Genomic DNA, 12,676 nt, shown 5'->3' on the forward strand with positions numbered 1-12,676 from the left:
TTTCTTTCTTTCTTTCTTTCTTTCTTTCTTTCTTTCTTTCTTTCTTTTTAATTAATGTATTTATTTTCAAGTTACTTAACATATAGTGTAGTCTTGGCTTCAGGAGTAGAACCCAGTGATTCATCTCTCACATATAACACACAGTGTTCATCTCGAAAAGTGCTTCCCTTCATGCCCAGCACCCATTTAAGCCACCCCTCAACCCCCTTCCAGTAATCCTCAGTTTGTTCTCTGTATTTCAGAGTCTCTTTTGGTTTGCCTGTCTGTCTTTTTACCTTATCTTTCCTTCCCTTCCCCATGTTCCTCTGTTGAGTTTCTCCAATTCCACATATGAGTGAAATCATGTGATACCTGCCTTTCTCTGACTAGTTTCACTTAGAATAATACCCTCCAGTTCCATCCACGTTGTGCAAATGGCAAGATTTCATTCTTTTTCATCTTCGGGTAGTATTCCATTGTATATATATATATACCACATCTTCTTTGTCCATTCATCAGTTGATGGACATTTGGGCTCTTTCTGTAATTTGGTTATTGTTGATAGTGCTGCTATAAACATTGGGGTGCATGTGCCCCTTCAAATCAGCATTTTTGTATTCCTTGGATAAACCTTTATTTATAATAAGCCCTTGAGTTTAGTCCATCCCTTCCGTATTTACATGACATTTTCCTGCCTTGTAAAACAATATTACCCACTCCTGAGTATACATATTTTCACATTTATCACTTTGTTTTGGGTGCGGGAGGAAGGGAGAATGTTTAGATGATATTTATGAATGAAATATGCTTTTGTACCAGAACTTCCAGCACTGTGTTCAAGTATATAAAATGGAAAATAGCTGTTACTTCCATCATGAGAAATCCATACAATATATGTAAAGAATTACAGTTGTCTTTGGCAGACCTGGGCTAAGACACATGATGATGTGTGTCTGTGACCTTACCATTCCTGCAAACCATTATTATCAACAGGTGAAACTTTGCGACTTTGGTTTTGCCCGGATCATTGGAGAAAAGTCTTTCCGGAGGTCAGTGGTGGGTACCCCAGCTTACCTGGCTCCTGAGGTTCTAAGGAACAAGGGCTATAATCGCTCTCTAGACATGTGGTCTGTTGGAGTCATCATCTATGTAAGCCTAAGTGGCACATTCCCATTTAATGAAGATGAAGACATACATGACCAAATCCAGAACGCAGCTTTCATGTATCCACCAAATCCCTGGAAGGAAATCTCTCACGAAGGTAATATCTTCCATTCAGAAATGATAATGGTTTAATCCTTAAGTGTTATATTGTTAAATCAATTGAGAATTATTAAATTGATAAATGTTCGTTGCAAATTGTCCACTGGAGTAGGGGCGCAGTTTGATTAAGGTGGATTGGGAAAGACCAAAAACATCTTCTGATGAAATGTACATATGTTGTGGAGAGATTGAGCAATAAATATTAAGAGGCAAATGAAACAAAAAGAAACTGTTAATATTTTGATATATTTCCTTAGAACTTATAAATACTTACACATTGGTGTAATAGAAACAGCTAATCTCTACCAAGAATAATCTTTACCTACCATATACCTGCATTTGTATTAAGCACTTTTAATCCATTATGGGTACAAGAACTCTATGATAGTGATAATTGAATTATCATACTATGTATTAGTCTGCAAGTTCTTTGTGCGCTGATTTCCTTTGTGTGACATTAAAGTATGTATGGTATTTTATCTAGCCATTTCACTGGTATTATATTTTTAGGTTGTTTCTATTTGATCCTTAAATATAATTTCTATATGTATCTCTGACGATTTCTTTAAGATAGATTACCTTTGACAGTGAGTGTTGCGTTATTTAAATTCTTAACAAACCTTTCCTTCTCCTTAAAGAAAAAGAGAGTTTTAAAAGAAGTGGCAGGGGCAGTCAGGGTAGAGAAAATAGCACGCTTCAGAGTAGAATTCCCCAATGAACGTACTTCGGAGTTCATTCAATCTCACAAAAACCCTGTAAGTATTACTTACCCTGTATTTCAAGGAAGAACACTGAGGCAAAAGAACTGACAGACACCACAGGCCAAAATCACCAAGCTAGTAGGTGACAGAGCCAGAATGTATACCCAGATGTGTATATGCCCAGGGCATATACCCAGATATGCTGGGTATAGACCCACATAGACTGGGGATATACCCAGTCTGGTCACATATTCTTCGATCACCAGTCCTTTGGTTTTCAGGCCACGTCTAGTTCTAAGTTTGTTCAAATTTCTCACCACTTTAAAAGGCAAGTACAGTCAGAGATAAACATCTGTTTGATATCTGTTACTGCATGCAGTGATGTGGGAATCAGAAAAGAAAGTATCCAAACTGCCCGAGATAATTAACTCCTGTTAGTATTAAGTGACAAGAGTTATCCATTATCAGGGCTTTGAGTTACTATTAGCAATAACCCTGAACATCTTCTAATTAGTTGTAAATCATAGTTGGATGGATATATCTTAAAGGAATCTGTGACCTACAAATGAACTATCATGTAGCCAAAGTACTAATGAAATATTTAGGATAATTCAACAGAGGCAAAAAGCAAAGTATAATTAGGTTTCTTTTCCTGGGGGCATAAAGGTGGAATTATCAATAACCTTGTGACCAGTTAGGAAACACTACCTTTAAATATGCCTAACCATTATGTTTGATACCTGCAATCCATAAATCCAATAGAAGGACTTGCTATTGTTACCATGGTGCAAATCTGGAATACCTCTGAAGCTAGTCACGTTTTCCTGTTATGCAGGAATAGAGCATTGGGTAAACTGCCTCCACATTTAATTTTTTTTTCTGGGAGTAGTGTAGTACTTTTTCTTGAAGTAGTAGAATAAATGATGCTTGGTCTCTGATACGACGGAAATGTCCTGGCCTAGCTGCTAGATATAACCTATTTAGGGCAGAAACAAATAGCTATAGATTGTGAATGTTTAATTATCACTGATAATAGAGGCCAGAGACCTAGATATTAATGGCTCAAAAAACTCTTTTGTGAAATCACAAATATATATGTGGATAGATAGATAGATAGATATAGATATATATAGACACACACACACACACACACACACACACACAGTAGGTAACATGAAAGCAAAGGACAAAAATAAAATACTCTTTAAAGAACTTGAAGCTAAATGGAGAGATGCCAAGTTCAAAGGAGAAAGAATCACTGTGGACTTGACTAGTCAGAATTGCATTTTCAGAGGAGATGAAATTTAGGCCAGTCACTAAAAATTGCAAAGAAAGAGATACAGCATTTGAGAAAGAGAATTACATAGGAAATTTATTTATTTATTTATTTATTTATTTATTTTTAATTTTTTAATTTTTTAATTTTTTATTTTTTAATATATGAAATTTACTGTCAAATTGGTTTCCATACAACACCCAGTGCTCATCCCAAAAGGTGCCCTCTTCAATACCCATCACCCACCCTGCCCTCCCTCCCACCCCCCATCAACCCTCAATTTGTTCTCAGTTTTTAACAGTCTCTTATGCTTTGGCTCTCGAGAATTACATAGGAAATTTAAAAGGCATTTATATTTGACCAGGAAGTACATATTTTACTTGGCTACAGATATTTCTAAGTGCTAAAAATTTTGTATCACTCAGACAAAGTGATATAGAGACCAGCTGAGACAGAACTTCACCTTTCTAAATCAGTTTGGGAATTGAGAGGGACTGGCCTCTCTCCTCAGTATCTTCCTCTGACTCATCCTTGCCTTTGAGGCACAAGAGTTGTACTATTTGCCAATTGCTGCCCTGGATGGGAAATGAGTTACCTAGTTGCTGGTATATGAACAGTACTAATAGTTGAATATAAAGAAAAAGTGAAATTATGTCATAGTATTAGCTGAGGTGTTACAAAAGTAATTAGGCTAGGTAAAAAGGACAGGCCCCAGGTCTGTCCCACTATCTTGTTGAGAACAAACAATTCCCTCACAAAAAGTTGTAACAGGAGCTGGGTCCATGCAATTTTAAGCACGTAGGATCTGAGAAATACACAAGGAAACTAGTATTGGCAAAGGATGGTCACAACTGATAATAGTAAATTTTTAGTCTCCATATACTTTAAACCTTGCCAGAATCACTAAAAATCTAGATACAAGGAAATAAAAATCGAAGCCCCTCAGTGACTCAGAAATCAAAGGTAAGAATCAACAGTCAAGTGGCTTGAGTTATGGTCCTATCTGCCATTCTAATTAGCCATCACTTAACCTTCTTTGAGCTTCAGTTCCTCATCTGTAAATCAGGATAATGATCCCTGCCTATATAATGAGTTGGTAACAGAGACTGAATGAGATAAAGGATGTGAAAAGCATCTATATAGGCAGGTGTGGGGTGAACCAAGGACTTGGATTTAGGAGGGAAGATAGGAGAGCACTAAGCTAAGCAACTGCTCTGGCGGGTAACCAAGAAGTGATTGTATAATTTTAGAAATTATATGCAAACTGATGTGCATGCTTCCAAAGTATTCTTCAGACATATTGGTAGTTGTGTGTGTGTGTGTGTGTGTGTGTGTGTGTGTGTGTGTTTTCTTGGCATGAAAAAGCAAAAGAAAAAAGAAAGTTGTAAGGTCTTTGTAACATACATAGATGTGTCAGAATGAAAAAATTCCTGTGTCATGCATTTATTTTTCTGTTAGTGTAGACAGGGACTTGATATAATATAGTCCTATATATTGGAGTGGTGGAGCTCTCATCGTACCGTTTGAACCTCACAACAGTCCTCCAGTATGTAGCTTGTTTTAGTCTCTGTCGTAGAGAAAACCAGAAACGTTGAGTGACTTGCTCAAAGTCAAACAGTGGCAGGGCTTGGACTTCAAATTATTTGTCTCCATTGTTTATAGCATAGATACTTGTACACCAAAGGGTGCTTATTTCTTAATGCCTTGATATTTAGGAATCTATAAGGGAATATTTTAAACTCATTCCTTATTTTTGCTGTGATAGTGTAATAAGCAGAGTACTGGCATTCTGGGGATGTGCTGATTAGTAATTTAGCAGGGAACTAGGTCTCGTGTGCAAATAATAGAAACCTATAACTAACTTAGGCAGAAGATAGTTTATTGACTCACACAACGGGGAAGTCCAAATGGTGAACCTCATCTATGTGGATCTGGTGGTTCAGTGTCATATTTCTCCATCTCTCATCATCTCTATTTTGCTTTATGATGGCTTCCCTCTCAGGTGGATTCTTCATGTGGTGCAAAGTGATCCCCCGGCAGCCCCTGGCTTACATGCTGCTTATTGTATATGATCTCAGAACGGAAGAGTAATTATTTATCAGTAGCCATACATTCTCTGAAAGGGGCACTGATTGGCTCTGCTTAAATCCCGTAATACTCTGGGAACAATCACACTGTCACCGCAGGAACCTGGCTTTGATTGGCCATATGGATGATGGAGAGCCTCTCCAGTTTGGAGAGAGTAAGTTCCTGCAGGGAAGAGATACTAGGCCAAAAACAAACACAAAAGCATTAATAGATGTCCATTATCAAAGTATTTTTTTGTGAATCAAGGTATGATTTGAAAAATGAGAAGACTTTTAGGAAAACCTAACTCAGCAATTGTTACAGGAAAAATGGAGATAATAAAATTAAATCTTCAAAGAAAAAAAACCATAGCAGCTAACACTTCTATAACATTTGCATTATAGCCAAACACTAAACACTTTCCATATATGAATGTATTTAATCATCTCCAACCTTTGACTAGATACTATAATTGTTTCCATTTGAAAGATGAGGCGGTGCAGGCGCCGAGGGTTAAGTGGCTTTCCTGAGTGGGGCCAGGGTGCAAATCCTGTCAGCTGGCTCCAACATAGATGCTCTTATCTACTACATTTATAGCCTCTTGATTATCCTTCTAATGGATTTTGCCATGCTGTCACATTAAATTTTTAATATGCTTTCACTAGCTTAGAGCTACAGTAGCAACACAGTTTTTAATAACATCTAAAAATACAGGGAAACAAGATCATGTTGTGATAACGCCCTGAGTTGAGAGCTCTTCCACTTAGTGTATTGGTGACCTCATCCAACTTCCTTATTAACTCTTAGGTCTCAGTTTTCTTCTCTGAAGTATGGTGACAGTAATTCCTAACTCATGGGGTTATTTTAAGAATTAAATGAAATTGCACCGGAAAGTGCTTAGCACAGTGACTGTCATAGCTGGATTACCTTAAATATAATGAACACTTTCTATTTTCCAGTCACTTTACATGATCTATCTACATATCTATCCGTATATAGGTATTTAGTTATACACACAAATGTGTGTATAATTATACAAATTTATATATGTAACTAAACATACATTTAACTATACTCATATATAGTTACTTATATGTATAACCAAAGAGACACATTATAAACACAGTTATACAAATATAACTAAATAAGAATGCATGTATACAATAAAACACTCCAGAATGAATCATATGATTACAAATAATTACTCAAGAGGAGACTTTAGGTAATCATGGGATGGGAGTTTGAGGACGTTTCAATTCATTCTAAGCCAGTGTTGTGTATTACGCCTTGTTTCATTTCATCTTAGTGATTACCAGGTGGCCATTTGACATCCTCCAGTTAGTCCATTGTTACCTATCAATGATTACACATGGCCTCACTCCCACCTCTAGCTTTATCACATACTAGGTTCAGTTTGGCCCTTAACACATCCATCCTATGACCTTTCTTAGTTCCTTGAAAGGACTTGCACACTTACTTTAAAATATTTACTTAATTAGGCAAATTTACTGTATCTCATGGAAAGAGCAGCCCATGTTCACTTAAACGTTTTTTAGATAATCAGATGAAACTAAGGAAAATTATGCCTTACTTGATCATGTATCAATATGCCCTTCCATTCATTGCATTTTTAGCAATTCCAAAAGAGCAAGAGACAGACCAGGCTATTCTCCATGTTTGTCACATGTGGTATAATAATAAGGTCGAATCTTGGATGGACATTGCCAAAACATCAGAAAATTGCAAACAAGGCTCTGTCTATGACTTAAGAAGTAGATACCAGGGGTGTAGGGCATAGATATGGGAAATGGAAAAAATAGCTAATAGTACATGGAAATATTTGCAAGGCAAGTGATTTCTAATAATTTTGCCAAAGAACCTTCTCGAGTATGGCTTATTTTAAATCTGTCATAGTCTAGCTCTAAGTCTGTAGTAAGCATTTTTTAACTTTAGCATGCCAACATTTAATCAGAGGAGCTAGTTAAAAGTGGAGATTCCCTGGCCCCACCCCTATAAACTGCAATCCTGTGCTGAGAATGTAAGAAGTCCGTGGATCACACTTTCAGAAACACTGCTTCAGAGCCCTGATCCTCTGAAAGACCTGACAGCTGAACAGTGCTCTCAAGAAAGTCTTAAATAAATTCCCAATATTTATATTTAAATAAATTATAAAATCCCTCTCTAACTCCTAACCTCTTTTTGCATTTGCAATTTCTTTCTCAGATATTTACTATCAGGACATGTAATTTATTTCAAATGTTAAATGTATTTCAGTATTGATTGCCATGAAGGTAGCAAGAATAGAAAAAGCTTTTTGACCAGTTTCTTTTGTCAAGAATAAAGAAGAAAACATGTAAACTCCAGGAAATACAGAAAGTTGTATAACCAAGTTATGTATAATAAAGAAGAAACTAACATAGGTGTTATGATTTTGCGCTTTGTGCAGTTGAAGGAATGTAGGAAAAGAGAATCCTCTTGACGCATGACAATTCTCCTTTGAGTGGATGTAGGTTTGGAAATTTGATATTATAGGGTATAGGTGGCAGGGGTTATAATCTCATAATTCATAATAGTTACATATAAATTATCCAACATATTGCTTATTGATTCAAAATTTTAGATAACCCTAAGAGCAAGCATGTCTGACTTTATTATACTTATGCAAATGAATGTAAATAATGAAACATCTACAATGCTGAGGAGGAGAATAGAGAAGAGGTGAAGAGAGCTGGAAGAGCCATAGCTTCCACGGGGTTCATTTAGGATTCTGCCTAGGTGAATGGACTGAGTAATACATATTTACTGTATGACTTAATGTATAATTTAATGTTAATACTTCTGAATAAAATATATCCATATGTATACATATGTATATGTATACATATCTATATTGTATGCCAGGCAGTGTTCTAAATTACAGAGCTGGCTCGTACATTATTTTAAGACAACCTAATTAATTGGGGGAATAAGGTCAGTACAATAGAGAAACCTGAAATAAAATGATTCATTGTCCTTAATGGAAAGGAATCTATGTTTGTTTTGTTTTGTTTTAATTTTGTTTTAATGTTTATTTATTTAAGAGAGAGAGAGAGAGGGAGAGAGAGACAGTGCAAGTTGGGGGGAGAGGCAGAGAAAGAGGGAGACACAGAATCCAAAGCAGGCTCCAGGCTCTGAGCTGTCAGCACAGAGCCCAACACGGGGCTTGAACTCACAAACCATGCTATAGTGACCTAAGCCGAAGTTGGACTTAATGGACTGAGCCACCCAAGCACCTCTGTTTTGATTTGTATTTTAAGGTGGTTCTTCTCAAACTCTGTGGTGACAGACCAGTTTTATATTATCTTAATTTCCAGACATATGTACCAGTTTATTTTACTAGTTTATCAAATAAAATTTAAAAAAAATGACAGCAATATCAATTTGCTATAAAAGTTCCCACAGACTTAATCTTACTTTCTATACCTCTTTCATTGTAGACCAGTAAACAGTTCACAGATCAGTACTGATCCATGAACCTCCTCTGAGTGGCACTGGTTTAAAGCTAATCAGAAGACATTTTTTAAGTAGTTAAAACCATAATGAGATGTGAGGTTTTTATTTTTCATTTTGAACTCTTTTTACCAATTGATTTAGATCTTTTACCAGATGCATACAATACTTTCATTAAAAAGTAATAAAAGTGAATGGAAGTACATGGGGGAAAATAAGGCTCCAGGAATAAATGGAGTACAACCTTCTATATAACTATAATTCTTCTGTGCCTGGTTGAAAAATGTCTAAAATTTTAAGTGTAATATATATATACATATATATACATATATATACATATATATACATATATATATATATACACACACACACAGACACACAAACACACACGTATATATACGTACATATATATATGTATATATGCACATATACGTATATATGCGTACATATATGTATGTATGTGTGTATATATATGTATATGTGCATATATATTGTATATGTAAGTGTTATTCACCAGAGAGCAAGGGTTATTTTTCCTTTTCTGTAATACCAGTCCGGCATCATGACTGGGCAGATGAAGAAGATGTAACCTCCACTGTCTCAACTTATGCCCACACAAAGGAGAATTATTAAGTGTGAAAGTCAAATTCTCTTCTCCTACATTCCTTCAGTTGCTCAGAATCATCGCATACATCTTAAACCATTCTTTTTTGTATATAACTTTAGTAGGCAGCTTTTGTTTTCCCAAGAGTTTACTCTTAGAGGAAGAAGACAAGTGGTGGCTGGACAGCTGGTAAAGTGAGATAAAACTTGTGCCAGGGCAGATCATCTTGCCAGAACACCGACAAACCTGCAGCAATGGGAAAGCATCTGTTAGAGTAAAAATTACATTTCCATCATCACCTTGAATTGATGTGTTCAATTAGAGACACAATTTGAGGAAGGTCAGTAATAGACCATGAAGACCACCAGAGAAATTACTATTTTTTTTTTCTTCTGAGTTTTGATATTCCTTTATGTGACATTAGGGAGACAAACAGGCAGTAATCAACACAGAGGCAACCTTGGAAATTGTCGCACAATGAGTCCCCAGCCCCCGCAGATAGAGATCATATTCTGCTTTCACAGGTCACGTCTGAAGAAGCACCTATTCTCAAGTCACCTGCTGTGTTGTTACTGCTCAGCTTTAGAGGCACGTGGTTAGTGTGCATTATGAAGAATTAAGAGCTGACACAAAGCCTTGACATTCCATATATAAAAATGGGGGTGGGAGGAATACCCCTTGCATTAATCCTATAGCTTATCTTCAGTTCAAGATTATTAAATCATGATGATGCACCAGTGACATAGGTTCTTTTCTGCTCGAATAGCCTCAGTGTTAGTATTTCTGCATCCTCCTTTCCCTGATAGACATAGTCACAATTTATTCTGCCAGTTGGTCTCAATCCTGTGCTGACATTTATGAACAGTGTAGAATATATGGCATCTCAAGTCATAGGATGGCTATCATAATACACCGCTAAATTTATCAAAGCATCTAAATTTTACATTTAAAGCAATTTTTATCATTCAATGTGGTTAATTCAAATAAAATTGGTCACAAGTGTGTTTTTCTCCCAGAAATTGAAGATGAAAAATGCAGCCAGTACAAACACAAAGCAAAGCTAAATAAAAGCCTTGCACCAAGAATACCACATGGTATGGTTTCAAAATCCAACAGTGTTCCAGAACGCTAAACACTTAAGTTGGAAGTAGCACTTTGCCATGAAAAGGAACCAGCTGTAGGCCCCTCTTGCACTACGTATTGTTCAAAACAAAAAAACAACCCCATTGAAAATAAGCCTCGGGTAGATGAGACCCAGAAGTCCAATGGTATAGGAAACAAAAGAAAGACAATTGTCATTTTAATAATTAAACTGTGTTTGTAACAGTTTACGAGGCTTGCAGATCTAGCAAGCCTGCTGAATATTAATGAATAGATTGATTTGTCAACATATTAGCACCGCTGTCAGACATAACAGCACGGAAGAGATGTGAGGCGGCTAGCCAGTGAGCTGCTTTAAAATGCTTGACTCACTGTCAGGAAATTCTATCACGATTGGTAAACTAAAGTGAATCAGGTGGGTTCAAACTTCCACTGGGATTTAATAATCTCTCCTTGAAATTCGGGAATTACTTAGTGTACTTTCTTTTAAGCCATGCAGTTTATTCAGTAATAGTAAGTAAGTTTAAAATTAGCAACCAAAGACACACAATGATTTTTAAAAATCTTCTAATAGAGTGAATTCTTTATTATGTATGTATGTGTATGTATACATACATATTTCAAAATCCAAATGAGATATTATCTGAAAGGGTGTACCACCAGGAAATGAATCATTTATTTTGAGAGCAAGTAAAATAAAATTGACAGAATTTTCTTTAACAAATGGTCATTTATAGGGAAAAACCACTCAGAAGTTTTAGCGAGAATACTAGCATTAAAAAAAAAAGAATATTGGCACTATAAGTGCTCAAAAATCAGCTGCTTATGTGCCATCCAAATTGAAATGTTTCCTACATATCCCAATTATAAAGTTAAGATTTCGCTTCTGAATTTATATCATAGTTGAGTTGAAATACGACATCTGAAATGTCAGGGTAGAACAACAGTAAAGGTTTAAGTATTCTGTTAAGTTTGCTTTATTCCACAGTGACAACAGAGAATATTTCAAAATACGGCGTGGTAAAAATCTTACTTAGCCCCTGTACTGCTCTATTATACCAATATACTGAGTAATTATCCAGAACATTCTTAAATTGCTTCAGTAATAGAAAATGGTTTCACAAGGACCCTTATTTCTTCTGAATTTGACCCTGGCACCATGAGCAAAAATCTCTCTGTTTTTACCCACTGTTAGAACAAGCCTGCTCCTTTTTCCAAATAGAGGCTAATCTCAGGTTTGAAAAGCAGCCATCATATCACCCCTGATCTCTTCTCTTGGGCAATCAGCTTTTCCTTCAGCCTCCTGGTCCAAACACTCTCATCTTTGTTTTTCAAACCCCAAAGCTGTTCTCACTCAAGGTTCCACAAGTCTAGTTAAGTATAAAGTGAAGCCACCACTTCCTCGTGATAAAGAACACATTTCTTTCAGCATGGCATAAAAATCACAACTGACTTGGTAGACTCATGTGTTTACTGTAGATTTAGAACCTGAATTCCTTCTCCTGAACGTTGTTGATAAGCCAGGCTTTCCAGTTCTGTACTTAGACATTTCCTTGCGGGCTAGGGAAGTGAGACCTAAAAAGAGGACTCCGTTTCATTGGTCCCTATTAAATGTTGTGATACCAGTACGGCCCAGAGCTCCAGATGCAGTTATTTTGGAACTGATTTGTGTAATCCAATTCATTGGCTCTTCCTGTTGGCATCCTCCGAGTGAAAGCTCTCTGAAAACCTTTCTGTGTCCTCCTTGCAGACTACCAAACCAGAAGGGGCTGAGGACAGATATCTGTATGTTTGGGTACCTTTCTCTGTGTTTACATCCATCTCTTCAGGGGTCCTTGGGGCAATATTAAACCAGTTGTTAACTACTATCAATGTTCTCCTGCCTCTAGTGTCTTGCTACTCAACATGTGGTCTAAGGCTCCTCCTGGTAGCCACTAGAATATAGACAATCAGGTCTTACCCCAGATCTACTGAATCAGAATCTTCAGTTTAAAATCCCTGGATTATTTATATGCATGTGGAAGTTGGCAGAGTTGTTCTCAATTCCAGCTGCACATACTAGCAACACTTGTGCTTCTAAAGATACCGAGGCCTGGAAGCCCCTCTTTAAAGATTTTCACTTGACCAGTGGCTTGAGTATTCGCATTTGAAGAAGAAGAAGAAGAAGAAGAAGAAGAAGAAGAAGAAGAAGAAGAA

At 36.5% G+C, this 12,676-nt stretch overlaps 1 protein-coding gene across 1 annotated transcript in view; it reads left to right on the top strand.

Annotated features, from left to right (window-relative positions):
- The window catches only part of PRKD1 (protein kinase D1), a 327,609-nt gene that overhangs the window by 306,953 nt on the left and 7,980 nt on the right, over positions 1-12,676 (top strand). The window contains exon 16 of the mRNA XM_049612962.1: positions 973-1,240. Coding sequence (XP_049468919.1) covers positions 973-1,240 — 268 coding nt within the window. The remainder of the gene's footprint in view (positions 1-972; positions 1,241-12,676) is intronic.

This window comes from Panthera uncia, assembly GCF_023721935.1.
Source record: "Panthera uncia isolate 11264 chromosome B3 unlocalized genomic scaffold, Puncia_PCG_1.0 HiC_scaffold_1, whole genome shotgun sequence".
Lineage (NCBI taxonomy): Eukaryota > Metazoa > Chordata > Mammalia > Carnivora > Felidae > Panthera > Panthera uncia.